Source organism: Gopherus evgoodei, chromosome 1, assembly GCF_007399415.2.
Source record: "Gopherus evgoodei ecotype Sinaloan lineage chromosome 1, rGopEvg1_v1.p, whole genome shotgun sequence".
NCBI classification, from domain to species: domain Eukaryota; kingdom Metazoa; phylum Chordata; order Testudines; family Testudinidae; genus Gopherus; species Gopherus evgoodei.
In genome coordinates this window covers 204,574,154-204,589,873 of record NC_044322.1, presented here as the reverse complement: position 1 = coordinate 204,589,873, position 15,720 = coordinate 204,574,154, and the positions used below count along the sequence as shown (strand labels likewise).

The 15,720-nt window shown below is 42.4% G+C and overlaps 1 protein-coding gene across 2 annotated transcripts; it reads right to left on the bottom strand.

Annotated features, from left to right (window-relative positions):
- Positions 1–511: 511 nt before the first annotated feature.
- On the bottom strand, positions 512–15,720 carry BLZF1 (basic leucine zipper nuclear factor 1). Of its 2 annotated transcripts, none has more exons than XM_030583490.1 (7): positions 15,589–15,720; positions 14,711–14,781; positions 11,533–11,975; positions 10,180–10,379; positions 4,497–4,625; positions 3,660–3,879; positions 512–2,163 (listed from the first exon to the last, which is right to left on the bottom strand). In XM_030583490.1, exons 1-7 carry the CDS (start codon positions 15,699–15,701, stop codon positions 1,978–1,980), a joined length of 1,362 nt encoding a protein of 453 aa, XP_030439350.1. In that variant the 5' UTR covers positions 15,702–15,720; the 3' UTR covers positions 512–1,977. The 2 variants fall into 2 exon arrangements, with proteins under 2 accessions (XP_030439350.1, XP_030439361.1); XM_030583501.1 differs by lacking the exon at positions 15,589–15,720 and adding an exon at positions 14,994–15,213.

The following is a 15,720-nucleotide window of genomic DNA, read 5'->3' as shown; positions in this document are numbered from 1 at the left end:
TATGTGAATAATATAGCTGGAGTCGACGTACCTTAGGTCGAGTTACTGCAGGGGGTCAATGGGAGAAAATGTCCTGTTGACTTACCTTACTCTTCTCGGCAGGGATAGAGTACAGGGGTTGACTGCAAAGCGAACTGTAGTCAATTTGGTGGGTCTTTATTAGACCTGCTAAATCAGGGGTTCTCACACTGGGGACTGGGACCCCTTGGGGGGTCACGAAGTGTCAGCCTCCACCCCAACCCCTGCTTGCCTCCAGCATTTATAATGGTGTTAAATATATTAAAATTTGTTTAATTTATTGGGGGAGGTGGAGATGGCAGCACTCAGACTTGCTGAGTGAAAGGGGTCACCAGTAAAAAAAAAAAAAGTTTGAGACCCACTCCGCTAAATCGACTGCTGCTGGATCGATCGCAGAGTGTCGATCCCAGCTGTAGTGTAGACCTACCCTTAGATTCTGCAAAGAATTTGTGGAATCAAAGACTGTCACAAGTATACAAAATCCAAACCTTCGTTCATGATAAAAGTAGGTAGAGAATGTTTATTGTAGCATATTAATTGCACAGGCCAAAGCATGGCCAAGAATAGCAGTCAAAAACATATGCCTTTTATACCCTGCATACAGTATTAGATTTACCAAAAAGAAGTGTTAGTGACTGGTTTAGAGACCTTTTCCTTAATTACATACCAAAGCTATGTATACTGTATCTGTTCGGGGTGGCAGGATACCAGAGTGCTGTAAGATATTAGCATGATTTTTCTATGAATGACTTTTGTTCAAAAAGAGCTCGTAAGCTCCCTAACAAATGGTAGAAGACTCATATCCTGTCTAACTTGTACATAAGCAAGCAGAGAAGAACCCTGCAAGCTGTCTTTTCAGGCTGTATTTGGCAGACTGGTTACTAATACGTACTTTGAACTTGTCTCATTAACCTAGTAAAGCCAGATGAGTAAAAATATAGTATGCTCTGTCACTGCCTATGCATACCTAATATTTGATGATGCAGGCCCCTCCATAGGTATAATACCTATGAAAGATTTTCATGTGTAGTATCTTGCCTCTAAGCATAAAGTAAGTGTCAGTTTTTAAAGCAATGTACTAAAGGAGCCACATCAATCTTTGCTGAGTATTAGCTATGCAGCACCTTGGTTCTAGGAGTTAAAATGCTTCCAATCCACTTGTTTCAACCTCATGCACACTAGCTTCCGCAATCCATTCAGCACCAACTCTTACTTAAACACCTTTCAATTTCATTCAAATGTCTTCTTAAAGAGGCTTCTCTACCCCTTTTCATCAAGGTAAGAATTCTGAACTGTGCCCTGCTGCCCCCTTCTGAACTTGAAGACCCAAAACGTTAATTGCACCTGATCCTGTAACTTTATTAGGACTATAAATACTTGACCATAGCACCACAGCAAACTGAGTAAAACTACAGAGAAAAATTAAACCACATAGATATGATTGTGCATTCTATTGCCCTTTTTAAAATGAAAATACTTAAACAATAACTCAATGTTTCTCACTTTAGCATTTATTTCAACTCCCTTTTAAAGGAAGCGTTATTCAGAGGTTTCAAGTGGATGCATCACTTGTCTATGTACCTAAATAAATAGTTTCATGGTTTTGTCTTCCCCTGAGCAGAAATTCATTAAGATTTCATAATATAATTACAAATCCTACATATCTAAGGCGCTATTTACACTATAAATTGTACTGTTGTAACATTTTGGTCTTGCCCTTGTAAATAGGAGCACTAACCATATTCCAGCCCTGTAGAAGCTATGATCCCACCACAGATTACTGTAGATGGTCCCTAAGCATGAGTTACAGGAAGTAAAAAATACATTTTCTAGCATAAAATCCCCAAGAAGATAATAGTAAAGAAGGAAATCAGAATGAATAAATCACTAGTGTCATTCAGGGAAAAGTTAGCATATCCATAGATATACTAGCTTTATTTTGTCTTCAGCACAATGATTTTAAAGGGCTATCAGTTCTCCTTGGCAGCGATTGCAGCAGTTGAAAGTTATATTTTCATATCTGGTGTATGGGTGAAACCGACCAATGTTCTTCTTTGTGGAAAAGAAGGAGGGTGGGGAAGGCTCAGAAAAGGGAACTTCTGCTGATGCTTCAGTACAGGCAACTGGATCCAACACTCGCAGCACCTAAAAGAGAATTTCAGTATCAGACATGGACTGGATGTTATTTAATCCAAGATGCTTTATCCTTGACTTCCATTTACATACAGCAGCTGGTGGCCGCTGTTGAGGTGAATGTAAATTTATCAATCCTCATGCTTCGGTCAGTTTTTATCTTGAACTGTAATTCTTAACATTGAGTAACTTCATAGTGCAGTGAATATAGAGTCACAAATTTGGAATCCATTCATCAGAACTAAGGTAATGGTTTTGTTTTTTTTTAAAGGCTACAATTCATTACAAGAAGGCAAGATCAGAGGTTCAGAAAAGAGTGACCTCTGAACTAAGCAGATATTTGCAAACATGCTTAAGTCCAGCAGTATGCCACAACTATCTGCACAGTGCTTTATGCCTTCGGCTGCTTGAGAAGTGTACTGACAGCCACCTAGTACACTCCTGCGGGGGATTCAGTTCTAGTAGAGGATAGCTTGTTAGTTTTAAAATATGTTTTTTTGGCAGTTTTATGCATGGGATGCTACTCCTATGGAAATGGTTCATACTACAATGATGACCAAATACTAAAGGGAAAAGCTAAACACTTTCTCCGCTACTTTTATCATCTTCCCCAAATTTCCTTCCACCTGTACTTACAGTAACTGGATTTTTTGGGGGGATAGGGGAGCTTACTTTGAAAATGGTACGGGTTTTGCCTCCTTGCCCCACCTCCCTTTTCTTCCTCATCTTTTCCCCTCTCCGTCCTACTTCTCAAGTTGATGCTCCCTGGTTAGTTCCCTAGCCTAAAATTAAATGCTGTCCCAACCACTTCTGAAGTGCAGCAGCTAGGCTGGGAGGGGAAGCAGTACTTTCCTGTTAAAGTCTTCCTGCTTGTTATTCTAGCCTAGCTGCTCATTGTTTCTGGAGAACTCGTTTATCTACATCTTCATTAGGTCATTGTTTTGGTCTTAATGTTCTAATGATCTTCTTGCCCTGATGTAAAGCCATTTATTTTGAAATGGAATTCCCAGTCCTCAGGTACACCCCAAAATTATAGCTGGCAGGGATACAGTCAAGTCTAGACTATATATTGGTGGGGGGGGGGGGGTGGCGGATCTATTAGAGCCAACGTCTAAGAGAAAAGGAGGGAGAAAAAAATCCTGCTGCAGTTTCCTGGAACATGAGGAAGACAAACAACAGAGCCTCTATGCATGATCACTGTGCAGGTCTAAATTAGCAGTACAGAGATTAGACACTACACTAAGGGGTGCTACTGAAAAGACATACAGTGGTGATGTAGGCTACCTCCTAGTGCCAAGGAGAAAGAGAGAGTTTTTCCAGTTTTTAAATATTTGCTTAGGGAATGGTCTTTTAGATTAGATGTACTGAAAAAGCTCTCTATTGCCTATGCACTTCACTCACTCTAGATTGTAATTAGTTCTGATGCACCAGAAAGTTGCCTTTCCTGGAAGCTGCACCTATGCAGTGCTAATCGGGACACAAACTTGGAGCTCTAGTAAGGGTTTTACCATTTCAGCCATTTTCTCAGCAGGAGTGTTGCAGAACTCTGTCGATGGGGAAGTCTTTTTTGGAGTGTTAGTGCCAACATTTCCAAGAAGATGGGAGCTCACTGCTTTAGCCAGTTTATGGTTCACTGCTGCTAGTTCTGCTGTAGTGTGGTGTTGAGCACTAGGATAATAAGTCTGCTGCCTCCCCCACTGTAGAGAAACCAGCAGCTCTTCTAATAATCTGTTCAGGGAAAAACTGAATTATCATATGTAAATTATACAGTGCAATATGATGCATGGTGCGGTACAAATAGAGGCCATCTTGCCCCAAGGAACTTACAATTCAAGTTGGACAAGGGATATGAAAACATTCAAGGAAACATACAAATAAGAATTAATATTTAAACAAGATTGGGACATACGGCCATTCACCAGAGACTGTAGCCCACTAATAAAATACAAGGCTTGAGGAGCCCATCATGATTAGAGAATTTGGTGACAAGTGGTGAACTAAGAGTCAGGAAGACTGAGGTCCTATACATTTATCTTTAGCTAACCGATGAATCTCAACCCTCACCTAGGATTAACAACTCTTTTGGGTGAAAAGGGAAGATGTTCAACTGATATGGCTCTTTCAATCCTCAACCTTTCTTTTGAGAGACTACCAACAAGAGGGCACCAAGCGCAGCAGTCACAACAATGTTTTTTGTAAATATCAGAAATAGTGTTGAGAATTGATTCTAGGTCAGAAGACTACCTAAACTGAGACCACAGTAATAAAAAATGCACTGAGTAACATTTAGGGCAGGAAAATAAAACCAGTATAAAGGATGAAAAGAATGTAAAGAGCAATCATACTTCTGTGTATCAATCATTTCTTGACGGAACTGGTCACGTTCACTCAACAGATCCTGAAGTGCACTTTGTGCATCCCGGGTTTGGCGTTGAAGAATTGCTCTGGCATTGGTCAGCTCATCAGCCATGACTCTGCAAAAGAGGAAATCCCCAATAAATCAGCTACTTTTACCAGGCAAGTTAGAAATATAATTAGTTTTCACTTTTGGTTCTGTTGCAGATAGTTTTAGCAGATCAAATATTTCAAGGATTAAGAGCAGTCAATTAAAACTGATGTTTGCCTGGCTTTTATTTTTTTTAAAACTGAGGAACAGGAAATGTTTTGTAATAAGGAGGCCTTTTGGGGCTCACACAGGAATCTGCACAGCACACTAGATGATGTGAGCAAGGTTGTAAGGACCAAACTAACACAAATAGCAGAAAGACAGGACCATTAGCAAGGCACAGTTGCTTCCTTTCCTCCATTCTCAACTGTGGAATCAAGAAATGCAGTTGTTTTTTTACCAGGACTTAGCCGGGAAGAGCAGATGAAGATAAGAATGGTCATACTGGGTCAGACCAGACCATCTAGCCCAATATCCTGTCTCACAGTGCCCAGTGCTGGATGCTTCCAGCAATAGGAGGTTGAGGGACATGCTTTTGTATCCCTGATGATACTGGGTAATAACCATTGGTGGACCTATCCTCCATGAACTTACCTAATTTTTTTAAAACACATTTATACTTTTGGCTTTCACAACGCCCCATGGTAACAAATTCCACTGGTTGACTGTGTGTTGTGTGAAAAAGTACTTGCTTTTGTTTGTTTTAACAAGGCCTGCTGCCTATTAATTTTATCAGATGGCCCCTGGTGGTTGTGTTATGTGAAGGGGTAAATAACACTTCTTTACTCACTTTCTACTCACCATCCATGATTTTAGACCTCTGTCGTATATGCCATAGTCATCTCTTCTAAGCTGAACAATCCAAACTTTTTGAATCTCTTCTTGTATGGCAGCTTTTATTGCCCTTTTCTTCACCTTTTCCCATTCTAAATATATATATATTTTAAGATGGAGTGACCAGAACAGCAAACACTATTCAAATGTGTTTACCATGGATTTAAATAGTGGCATTATGATTTTATCATCTATGCTCCCTAATAGTCTTAAAAAAAGTGACACTTTTTTAGGAGAGGGGGCGCTATGGAAGGCATTGTGGAAAATGCTTCCCTGAGTGACTCCCAAAGGCTAAGCTAAAAAGGAAGGGTTTTTTGGACACTTTTTTTTGTTGCAGAAATTCATTTGTTATTTTGGGTTGAATATACATTTGATTGTTGCCTGAAAAAAGGGCATTTCAGGCAGCTGAGACTTTATTTTATCAAAATTTGTTACAGACCAATCTGAAAAAATGCAATCCAGGAAGAGGGATTCTTGTGTTAGCCAGTGCAGGTTGTTTTTAGCCTCTATTGTTTGTCACAAAACCCTCGGGCTGCTTATAGGTCTCTAATACAGAACAGGCAGCTTTGTAACAAGTGATTGAGACTGAGTTTAAACAAAATGCCCAGTATGTGGTGGTTGATTAAGAAAATAAAACAGGAAGTCTCTATTAAAATTTTAAAAAAATGTTTTGCGACAAGTTACATTTGTCAACGGAATTAAGTAACAGCACTGGAGAATAGTCGTCTTTTACCAAAGAGCAGGGTGAAGCAAGGACCATTGATTGCACAGGCTGCCCCACTAATATGCCTCAAGAACAGCCTATGGGAAGTCATCTCTGGGAATTAAATCAAGGGGAATAGCAAGTCTATTCAGTTTCAGTTTCTTGCTCATTTATTTGCCTGTCTGAGACTAACAAAGGTATGGTTAGATGATCTAGACAAAGATCCCTTAGAAACAAACTAATAGCTATCAGATCCCAACCACCTTTGGTCACTCTCAGCTATCAGTTTAGAGGAAAGAGATTTTCTCTAATCCCAAAGACAGCTGATTCCATTGGAGATTTTCCTTTAAAAAATGTTACAAAGGAGGAGATATAACATGTAATTATACATATCTCTCAAAATATCACCTCACTGCCTCTTTCAGAAAAGGACAAACCAAAAGACTCAGAGCAGTGGGTTACAGACAACTCAGCAAGTACCAATCCATTGTCACATGATGCTCCCACAAGTGTTCCTCTCAGCCCATGACACAGGCACACCAATCATGCTGAAGAGCCCAATTAATTAGGAATGGTGACACCTGACTGACTAAACCCATATTTCAGAGAGTCCCTAATATATTTTACAAAGCCAATGCAGGAACCATATACTACAGGTTTCAATATTAATGAGAAGCTTGTTTGTAAAATATTCTGACCAAAAAGTATTAACCTAAGATTCACAACATGCCTATGAATTAGGGAAGGGATAATCTGATCAGTTCTCTTAACCCTGCATTTCAGTTACAGGTGATTTACTGAAGGTCACACAAGAAGAGTTGGAATAGAGCCCAGAAGGATTTGATTTCCAGTCCTCAGAAAATGCAAAAACACTTATCCGACCATCACTCACAGTCATATACTACGGAATTCCTCATTCTCTAGTTGTAGGAACATAAGAAGAGAACTTCAGGTTAAAAAAAAATCTCACATTCTTCTTCACTGGCTGAATCAGAAAATTCACCTAGTGAAAAACGAACACTAAAACCAAAGTCAGCATTCACCATCATACTGTGTGGTCCTGTCATCAAATCATGTGCCTAATGCTGTCATTACATTATATACTCTGGGTTGCCACAACATGGCTCATGCTTTAAGGGCAATGGCCTGTCAAATCCTGCAATCACATTAAAATTTGAGAAGAAAGTTTCTAAACTGTCATTAGTAGCCAGAATTGCAAACCCGAGTTGGTGTTCTCTAATATGTATATCTTGATCTGAGTCTCAGATTCATGTTTGATGGGAGAGGGACCTACTCTATCAAATACTGGATGAAGGGAAAGGAAACGCATTATAAGTCCAGTAGTTTATTTTGAGCTAATGTGCAAGTAATCTGAGTTGGTTTATTCATTTTGCACTTGCAAGTGGCAGTTCTTTTTGACAGGTTATTTTAAAGTGGACATTTTTTTCCTATCATTATGGCCACATACATTAATACATGTTGATATATCACTGTCTAAATACTAATTAAGGGCACAGTTATCTTAATGTGATTTACTTTGTGTGACTTGGAATGAGGAGGGAGATGGAAATTGCCAGATTGAGAGGCCTATCCATCCAAAAATAAGGAACAGCATAGGAATCAGCAACGTAAGCCTCTCAAATACTATCCTGCCAAGGTACTTCAACCCTTACCTTACAGTCGCTGTAGGAGAGAGAGGGCGTTTTTTGTATCCAATCATTGGCCTCACTGCTGGGATTGCCAACAAAGGTACCAACTGTGGTGGTGGTGGTGATTTGACATAACTGAATTAAGAATATGGAAATCATGGTACATAGGTCCCCACCACCTAAGTTTATAGTAGCACCTTTCAGTTACTAATGACCTGGGCTGGATTCAAACTGGCAACCTCAGGTAAGAGGCTCTATATTCCATCGCCGATCCCCCGAGCCTCTGTTGAATGTGCTTTGTTAAATGTAGCCAACTTGTGTTTAGTCATATATATATTCTGCATTCAAGAGTAGATTAAATATAAATCGTAGAGCACTGCATTTGTAAAGTCTTTAATTTGGTCATACCAGGTATACTACAGATCCTCTGTCTACTCTATTCTTAAGTCTAAGTCCCATTTGTGAAAATTGTATTCAACAGACCTGCTCCTGTGTTTTACTGTACATCTGGGATCTTGACAAACAAAAAGCAACACATCTTAATTAAAATCTCCAAAACAGATAGCCTCCCCTTCACTGGAGCATTAACCCAATGTAAAAAAAAAACCACACCCTCTCCAGCAATGCTCCATTACAAATGCTTGATAGATAAAAGGTGCCTGGCACCATGCTCAGAAGCTCAGCATGTCACGGAGTCCCCGGGCGATGCTCTGGAACTGCTCCCCACCAAGCCAGTCAGGACTTTGGGGAGCCTCCTCTCCCTTGGAGCAGACTTGTTCAGGGCAAGAAGCTCACACGTCTTCACCTCCTGGGTCTCTCCTTGGATCATCAGCATCCTTTGCCCCTCCGTGCACTTCCCACAGCGAGCCTGCCCCAGCGGGGTCCTGGGGAAGCCACAGGGTCCTGCACCCCCACTTTGTAGTCAGATGTGACTCAGCAAGCCAGTAAAACAGAGGTTTATTCGATGACAGGAACAGAGTCTAAAACAGAGCTTGTAGATACAGCGAACCGGACCCCTCAGCCGGGTCCATTCTGGGGGTCAGTGAGCCAGACCCTCAGGTCTGCACTTCACTCCTCGTCCCCAGCCAACTCCAGACTAACAACCCCTCCCAGCCCCTCCTCTCTGCTCAGCTCCTTTCCCGGGGCCAGGAGGTCACCTGATCTCTTTGTCTTCAACACCTTCAGCTGGCACCTTTGCAGAGGAGGGGCCCAGGCCATCAGTTGCTAGGAGACTGAGTGTTAGGCATTTGGGTGCACTGGCCCTTTGCTCTACCAGATACTTAAGAACTGCCATGGGGACACTGAGGCACCAACACAGTATTTAGAGAAAACATGCAACACATCTTAATTAAAATCTCCAAAATAGATAGCCTCCCCTTCACTGGAGCATCAACCCAACGTAAAAACAAACACACACCCTCTCCAGCAATGCTCCATTACAAATGCTTGATAGATAAAAGGTGCCTGGCACCATGCTCAGAAGCTCAGCAAACTTATCTTTTTTAAAAATCTTTTTCTGTGCCAATAAATGTTATTGTCATATACGTTGGAACCCTGCTTTACTAGCAGCACAAACCCCTTTTCAGCTTGTCATCTGCACAGCTGTTATATAAAAAAAAGTAAAGTTTATGGTATTACAATTTTCGATAAGGACATTGAAGATACACAAGTGTACACAGGGATGAATAATTTTGAATAATTATTCAAAACTGTGCAGACAGTGGCTGGAAACATAAGAAAGCAGAGCTGTGGTGGTTGAAGTTTTCCAGAGCTCATGGTAGATTTCCAGTTCAGAGTAAGGATTCCTACAGCTATTCCCTTGCATATACACTTCTACCCCAACATAACATGGTCCTCGGGAGCCAAAAAATCTCACTGCCTTATAGGTGAGACTGAGTTATATCGGGTTCGGTCTGGTACGCCGTGCCGGCAAGAGCTGGTATGCTGTGCCGGACTGGACCGGCTTCCCTGGCGGTGATTTAAAGGGCCCAGTGCTCCAGCTGCTGTGGGGAGCCCTGCTCCCTTTAAATCACTGCCAGAGCTCTGGCAGCGGGGCTCGGATGAGGATTTAAAGGGCCTGGGGCTCCTCGCAGCGGCCAGAGCCTCTGGCCCTTCAGATCACCACCGGGGCTCCAGCAGCCGGGCTCAGGCGGTGATTTAAAGGGCCTGGAGCTCCACCCAAGTTTGGATAGAATGCGGTAAAGCAGCGGGGCTCAGGTGGCGCTTTAAAGGGCCTGGGGCTCCCCGCTGCTTTACCACGTTATACCTGAATTTGTATTATATCGGGTCGCGTTCTATCAGGGTAGATGTGTATGTATTTCAAAAGGCTCTTTCATTATACTAATTTACCAAGGGAGCCCAAGACAATAGTGACACAGACTACTGTAAAACCATACCTGCTTGCTAGGAATTTGCTGCGCCACACATCACACTGTATAGACATCCGCTCTAACTGTTCAGACAGCTGAGACATATTCCGGCCAAGGGCCTCATTTTCTAGGATCAACTGATTTTTCTCACGCGCCATGCGTTCAAAGTGATATTGCAGGTCGTCCCCAACCGAAGCAATAAGTAACTTCTTCAGCTCTCGATTCACCTAGAATAGGCCAAGGAAAGAACACCTATTATACGTCATATCTCTAATCGCAGTGTGCTTCTAGAAAGCACATTAGCTAACAAAAGATTCGGACTGATTTCCCAATATGTCAGGCTTTTGTATGGAAATAATTACAAGACACTTGAAGAACTGCAGCTAGGGCAGATACAAGTCCTTTGGGGAATTTGAAGGACAAGTGTTTTAAGCCTCATGATTACTAAAAGGTTCAAGACAAGCAACTTATTTGCTATCACTGTAGTTGCTTAAATAAGCCTGTATAACTAATGTCTGAAAGAGTAAGCACATTTGTCTACTACACTGAGAAGTGAAAAGAGGGAAGCATGCAGGCTTAATTTACAGAAGGAGTAGCCATTTAGATATCTGCAGTTTATATTAGGCTGGACATCCAGTCATCTCTGTCAGGGCATAAACCAACCACTAGCTAAAAGGGTTATGAAGAAACTTGCCCTACGGGTGATTTATTTGATAGTTATCCACTATGGGGCTTCTTCCATCTTCCTCTGAAGCATCTGACAGATGCATCAAGCCATTGTCTTAAAGCATACTAGACTAGATAGAACACTGGTATTCTCTGTATAGCAATTTCTATGTTCAGTAGGGAAAAATTATTTTTGTAGCTGAGTTTATGGTGTTGCCCTTTGCAGAGTACTTTATACAGTGCAGCAGGCCAATTTTTCTATATTTGCATGCTCCCACTGTCTTTGTTAATTATATTAAGAATCCCCTTGTGATTACATTTTTAAAGTAATGAATGTTTCTGCTGTCATAACACCACAGAAACAAAATGTAGTAGATTTCAGAGAGAACAAATGGTTGGAAGCTAAAGCTAGACAAATTCAGAAAAAGGTGGATTTTTTGAACAAGTGTAATGAACCAGTGGAACAATTTACCTAGGGGAGTGATAGATTCTCCATCATTTGACGTTTTTAAATCAAGGCTGGATATCTTTCTATGATATATTCTATAGCTCAAAACAGAAGTTATGGGTTTGATTCAGAGATTACTTGGTGAGTTTCTCTGGCCTGTCTTATGCAGAAGGTCAGACTATACCATCATACTGGTCTCCTCAGACTTCCCAAACAAAATAAAGCTACAAATATACTCTCACAAAAAACAGTCCTCAATGTCTTACCTCTGTCTGTACCCGTAACTGGTTGGAAAGACCTTCTTTATCCTGTAGCAATCTCCTTTCTGAATTCTTGAGCTTTTCTACTGCATTTTTTAGCTCCAACAGCTCTTTATTGGGTTCTGTGACTCCATCTGACTGGCTGAAGTCTTCTCCTTTATGGTGTCCCAGGGATTTAGCCACCTTAGCATTTTTGGTAGGAACAACATGAGTTATAGCAGCTTTCGGAACCAGTATTCTAACAGCTTCAATCTCCACTGATTTATCACTGTGTATTTTCCCTAGCTGGAGAACTCCAGGACTCAGGGAAGAGATAGCTTTCTTGTGTGGACTGTGATGGGCATGACGACTTCTATTGTGGGCTCCAGCAACTACTTCCACAGTTTTAGGTGGCTGCTCAGTTTCCATGCCATCTCCAGGTCCACGGATGGGTGACGAGACATAGTCGGCTAATTTGGAGACAATGGGAAGATAATATATGTATTTTATTACACCATTGGGAGTTGCAGAAATTCAAAAAGAATGGCAACAAAACTCTGGAAGGAGCTTGGTTTTACAATGCATCTGCAAAGCAGCACAGTGCGGGGACACTGATTCAATTAGGACTCAAAAGGGAAACTGCACTCAGATAAGTGTGTTCATTAATCAGTAGGTCAGTAATACAAAATCCAGCCATCTATCTCATCAGGACTTTTTTTTTTTTAGTTTTATTTATATTTACATGCTCATTGCACAAACAAGACTATATAGATAAAAATGTCAACAGCAGCCACTTTGAAGGAAATCTGTATGAACTCACTACATTAGCCACTGAACCTTGACTTCAAAGCCAAGAGGATTTCACTCCTTCCCTGTTGAAAAGCATTAGACTGCTTCACAACAACTTTAAAGAGATACTGTCAATACAATACATTCATAAGTTTTTTCCCTTAACTGTGCCTAGTAATAACTTAGTTGTAAATCCTGAAAAATTAAAAAAAATAATAAAACTTTTCACTATTTGTGCTGTTTTACTTCATTGTCCAAAAAGGGGGAGGCAGCGGGGGAGGAGAATGGAAAGAGGAATTAACTAATCACTTCCTGTTTCTGGTTCTCCTGCAATCTTCCCCCCAAGCGCTGGCATGTTTGGGTTTCTACCACTGCAGAGCAATGTTTAATTAAAAAAAGTTACCTAAACACAAACATTTAACAAACATTTCTATTGATGCTGGGTTTTATTAAATTGCACACAACCCTAAACTGGTTGTAAAATTGTCACTGTGCCACACTTCCTGCCTAGAAAACAAGAATTTCCAAGTACTGCCACACTGCAGGGACATGGAATGGTTGATCTTCAATGATATTTTCCATTTCTACTGTGTATGAGTCTAAATTGGTGAAAGAACACTGAAGACTGACGTTTGACCTTCTAATCATATGACCCAATTTATGTTGTCACACTTCAGAGGAACTGCACCCTCTCCCTGGTCCACCAAGGGCACCCACCTTTAGGCTTCCACCTCTCAACCATTACCTCGGCTGGGCGAAAACCTGTGTTTCTCTCCCTTCTGACCAAGGTTTTTCCAGGCTCACAGTTCTCTGCCTACACTATCGTATTCCCAGCAAATCAGACCTGCCTAAGCAGGCCAACGTCTGTGCATTGCTTTCTCTCTGAAGGCTTATGAACCTTAGTTTAAGTGCCAGCAGTTAAAAGTTACCACACAGCCTTTTATAAGAAAGCACATTTATTCCTAAAATGAAAGCATTACAGAAAAAACAGTAAAAAACAATGAGTTCCTGTATGCCTGCTAAAAGCTTACTAGATCATCCATCTATCTTATGGGGCTTCAGTTGGCCAAAGTCCTTCCAACCTTTCCAGGCCTCCCTTGGACAGAAGGTCCTGTCCATTTGCTGGATCAGAAAGAAGTCCCTGAGTCCATTTACAATCAGGCTATTTATCCATAGGACCTTTCTTTGTCTGTTGGTCTCTGGAGAATCCAGTTTGAACCAGCATATGTGAGCCTCTCTAGGTGGTGGTACCTCTCAACCTGAGTGAATTTGCCTAATCACACCCCAACCCCACCCCACCCCCATTCTTAATTCCTGGAGGAGCTGTGATAATTCCATGGGGGAGGATGACATACAATCCTTGGCCCACATTGATAAATAAATTTAATACAGTAAGATCTCCCAAAGATACTGCAGGAAATTGCTACATCTGTCACATATGTAAACCCAGAAATAACTCAAGAGCTCAACTAGTTAACAGATAATAGAGAAGAGCTTTTTAGAATTTAGTTTTTTCAAGTCTAGTCAAGAAATCTTTTTGTTAGAAAATTGATTTCTTGCTCATGTAAAACAATATCTTCAATAGCCTCATGCAGTTAGTAAAACAGGGTCTGCTGTGTTCTTCCTTGCCAATGCTAATCTCTCTCTGGTTATTAAGGCCTTTATCACATCCCACCTGAAGTAACACATTATGCCTGCCTAAACCAACATTGAGAAAAGGTGGGACTAAGAAAAGAATATCTTCAGAGAATAAAATTCTTAGGGGTTTAGCATATTCTCAGCAAACCATGTCCATTAAGGTGTAAAAGAGATTGACTTCTTACTAGTGTTGCACAATAGGCAGGTCCAAGAACAGACCATATACATTTTGCTGTGCCTCACCATTACAGTGTGAGATAAGGACAGAGTGAGAATCCTTAATTTTGAATTTCCTACTTTTTGCAGATTTAGGTACTTTGCGTACAAACTGATCTATGCTAGCACAAAAGTCTACTTGTGCAGGTCTGTTTGCAGAAGAGGGGTCTTAATGCTTAATTCATTATTCTACTGTAATAAAAGTAAGGGAGCCAAATAAATGCTAGACACCTATCTGCTAGGAACTAGATGAAGACCATCATCTCAGGCTACCAAAGAGCCATCAAAGAGTAATAACTTTCAGTTGTTACTGTCCTGGCCTGATCTGAAGTAGGGATCCAAAGGTAAAAGAAAACATTTCATTACCACCTCCACCCAGGCTCTTTACTATATCTCTCGCTTTTCACTGCAACAAGGAAGATTCCCACAATCTTTCCCCCCACCTCCCAAAGTTACATTATTACATCTAGCATACACTGCAGCTCTGTTCTGTAATTAAACACCTCCCAAGTGAATACAGAATTACCAGAATGTATATCGTTAGTAAAGGAAGAATACTTACCTTTCTTCCCCAGAGATGTCATTTTTTCCCCTTTGGCTGATGGAGCTCGATGGGAGAGAGAACGACCAAATCTAAAGAAAAAGAAAGTGCTCAGGGTGAAACAATAATTAGTCCTCTAAAATGGGCCTGCGAATTTTGCTAACGTTTCGTCTGAACTCTATTTTGTCCCTCTAGGACATGGTGCAGTAACTCCTCTGAGGACAGGACAGGGCCGGCGCTCTCTGTGTCTGGAAAGGGCCTAGCAGGCTTTGGGAGCTATCCCCCTCTCCATGACACCACTAACCTGACGAGAAGGCCGCGCTAGGTTCTGTTTCGAGGCTGTTTGTTTTTGTTTTTCTTTCTGACGCCGTCTGCTCCGCAAGCCCAGCAGAGATGTGACCGGGCGCTGTGCGGGGGAGCCTGGCCTGGGCCAAAGTCCCCACTCCCGGCTGCAGCTGGGCACAGGCCGGTATTAGGGTTGCCAACCCTTCAGGTTTGGCCGGGAGTCTCCAGGAATTAAAGATTAAGTCACCTGATTAGATCTCCAGGAAAACCACCAACCAGAAGTGGCCCCGCCAGCCGGCGTGTCACGCCCCCGCGCTACAGGCGGAGGGCACCGGGGGGCTGCTAGGCCGAGCCCCGGGGGGCTGGGCTCTGGCAGAGCTGTGGTCCCGGAGCGGTCCTCGGCGAGGCCCAGCCGGTAACTGCGCCCATCCTGCGCGGCCGCGAGTCTCCTACCGTCGCCCGAGCGGCCCCGTCCGGGCGGGGGGTTAAAAACGAGCCTCGCGCGCAGGGTCCGCGGCTGCGGCGTCACCCAGAGACCGCTCGGGCGATGCGAGCCCGCAACATGCAGAGCGACCAGCCCCGCCGTCCCCTCCCAGAGGGCGTGACGCACTCACCTGGCCGCCACGCGCCGGGTCCGCGAGCCCACCAGCCAACCGACGCTCCCCCCCCCCCGCACTTCCGCACCTCTTCTGAGGCACTTCCGGGTTACTCTGGGCCGCGCGCGCATGCGCGGGGGTGGGGCGTCG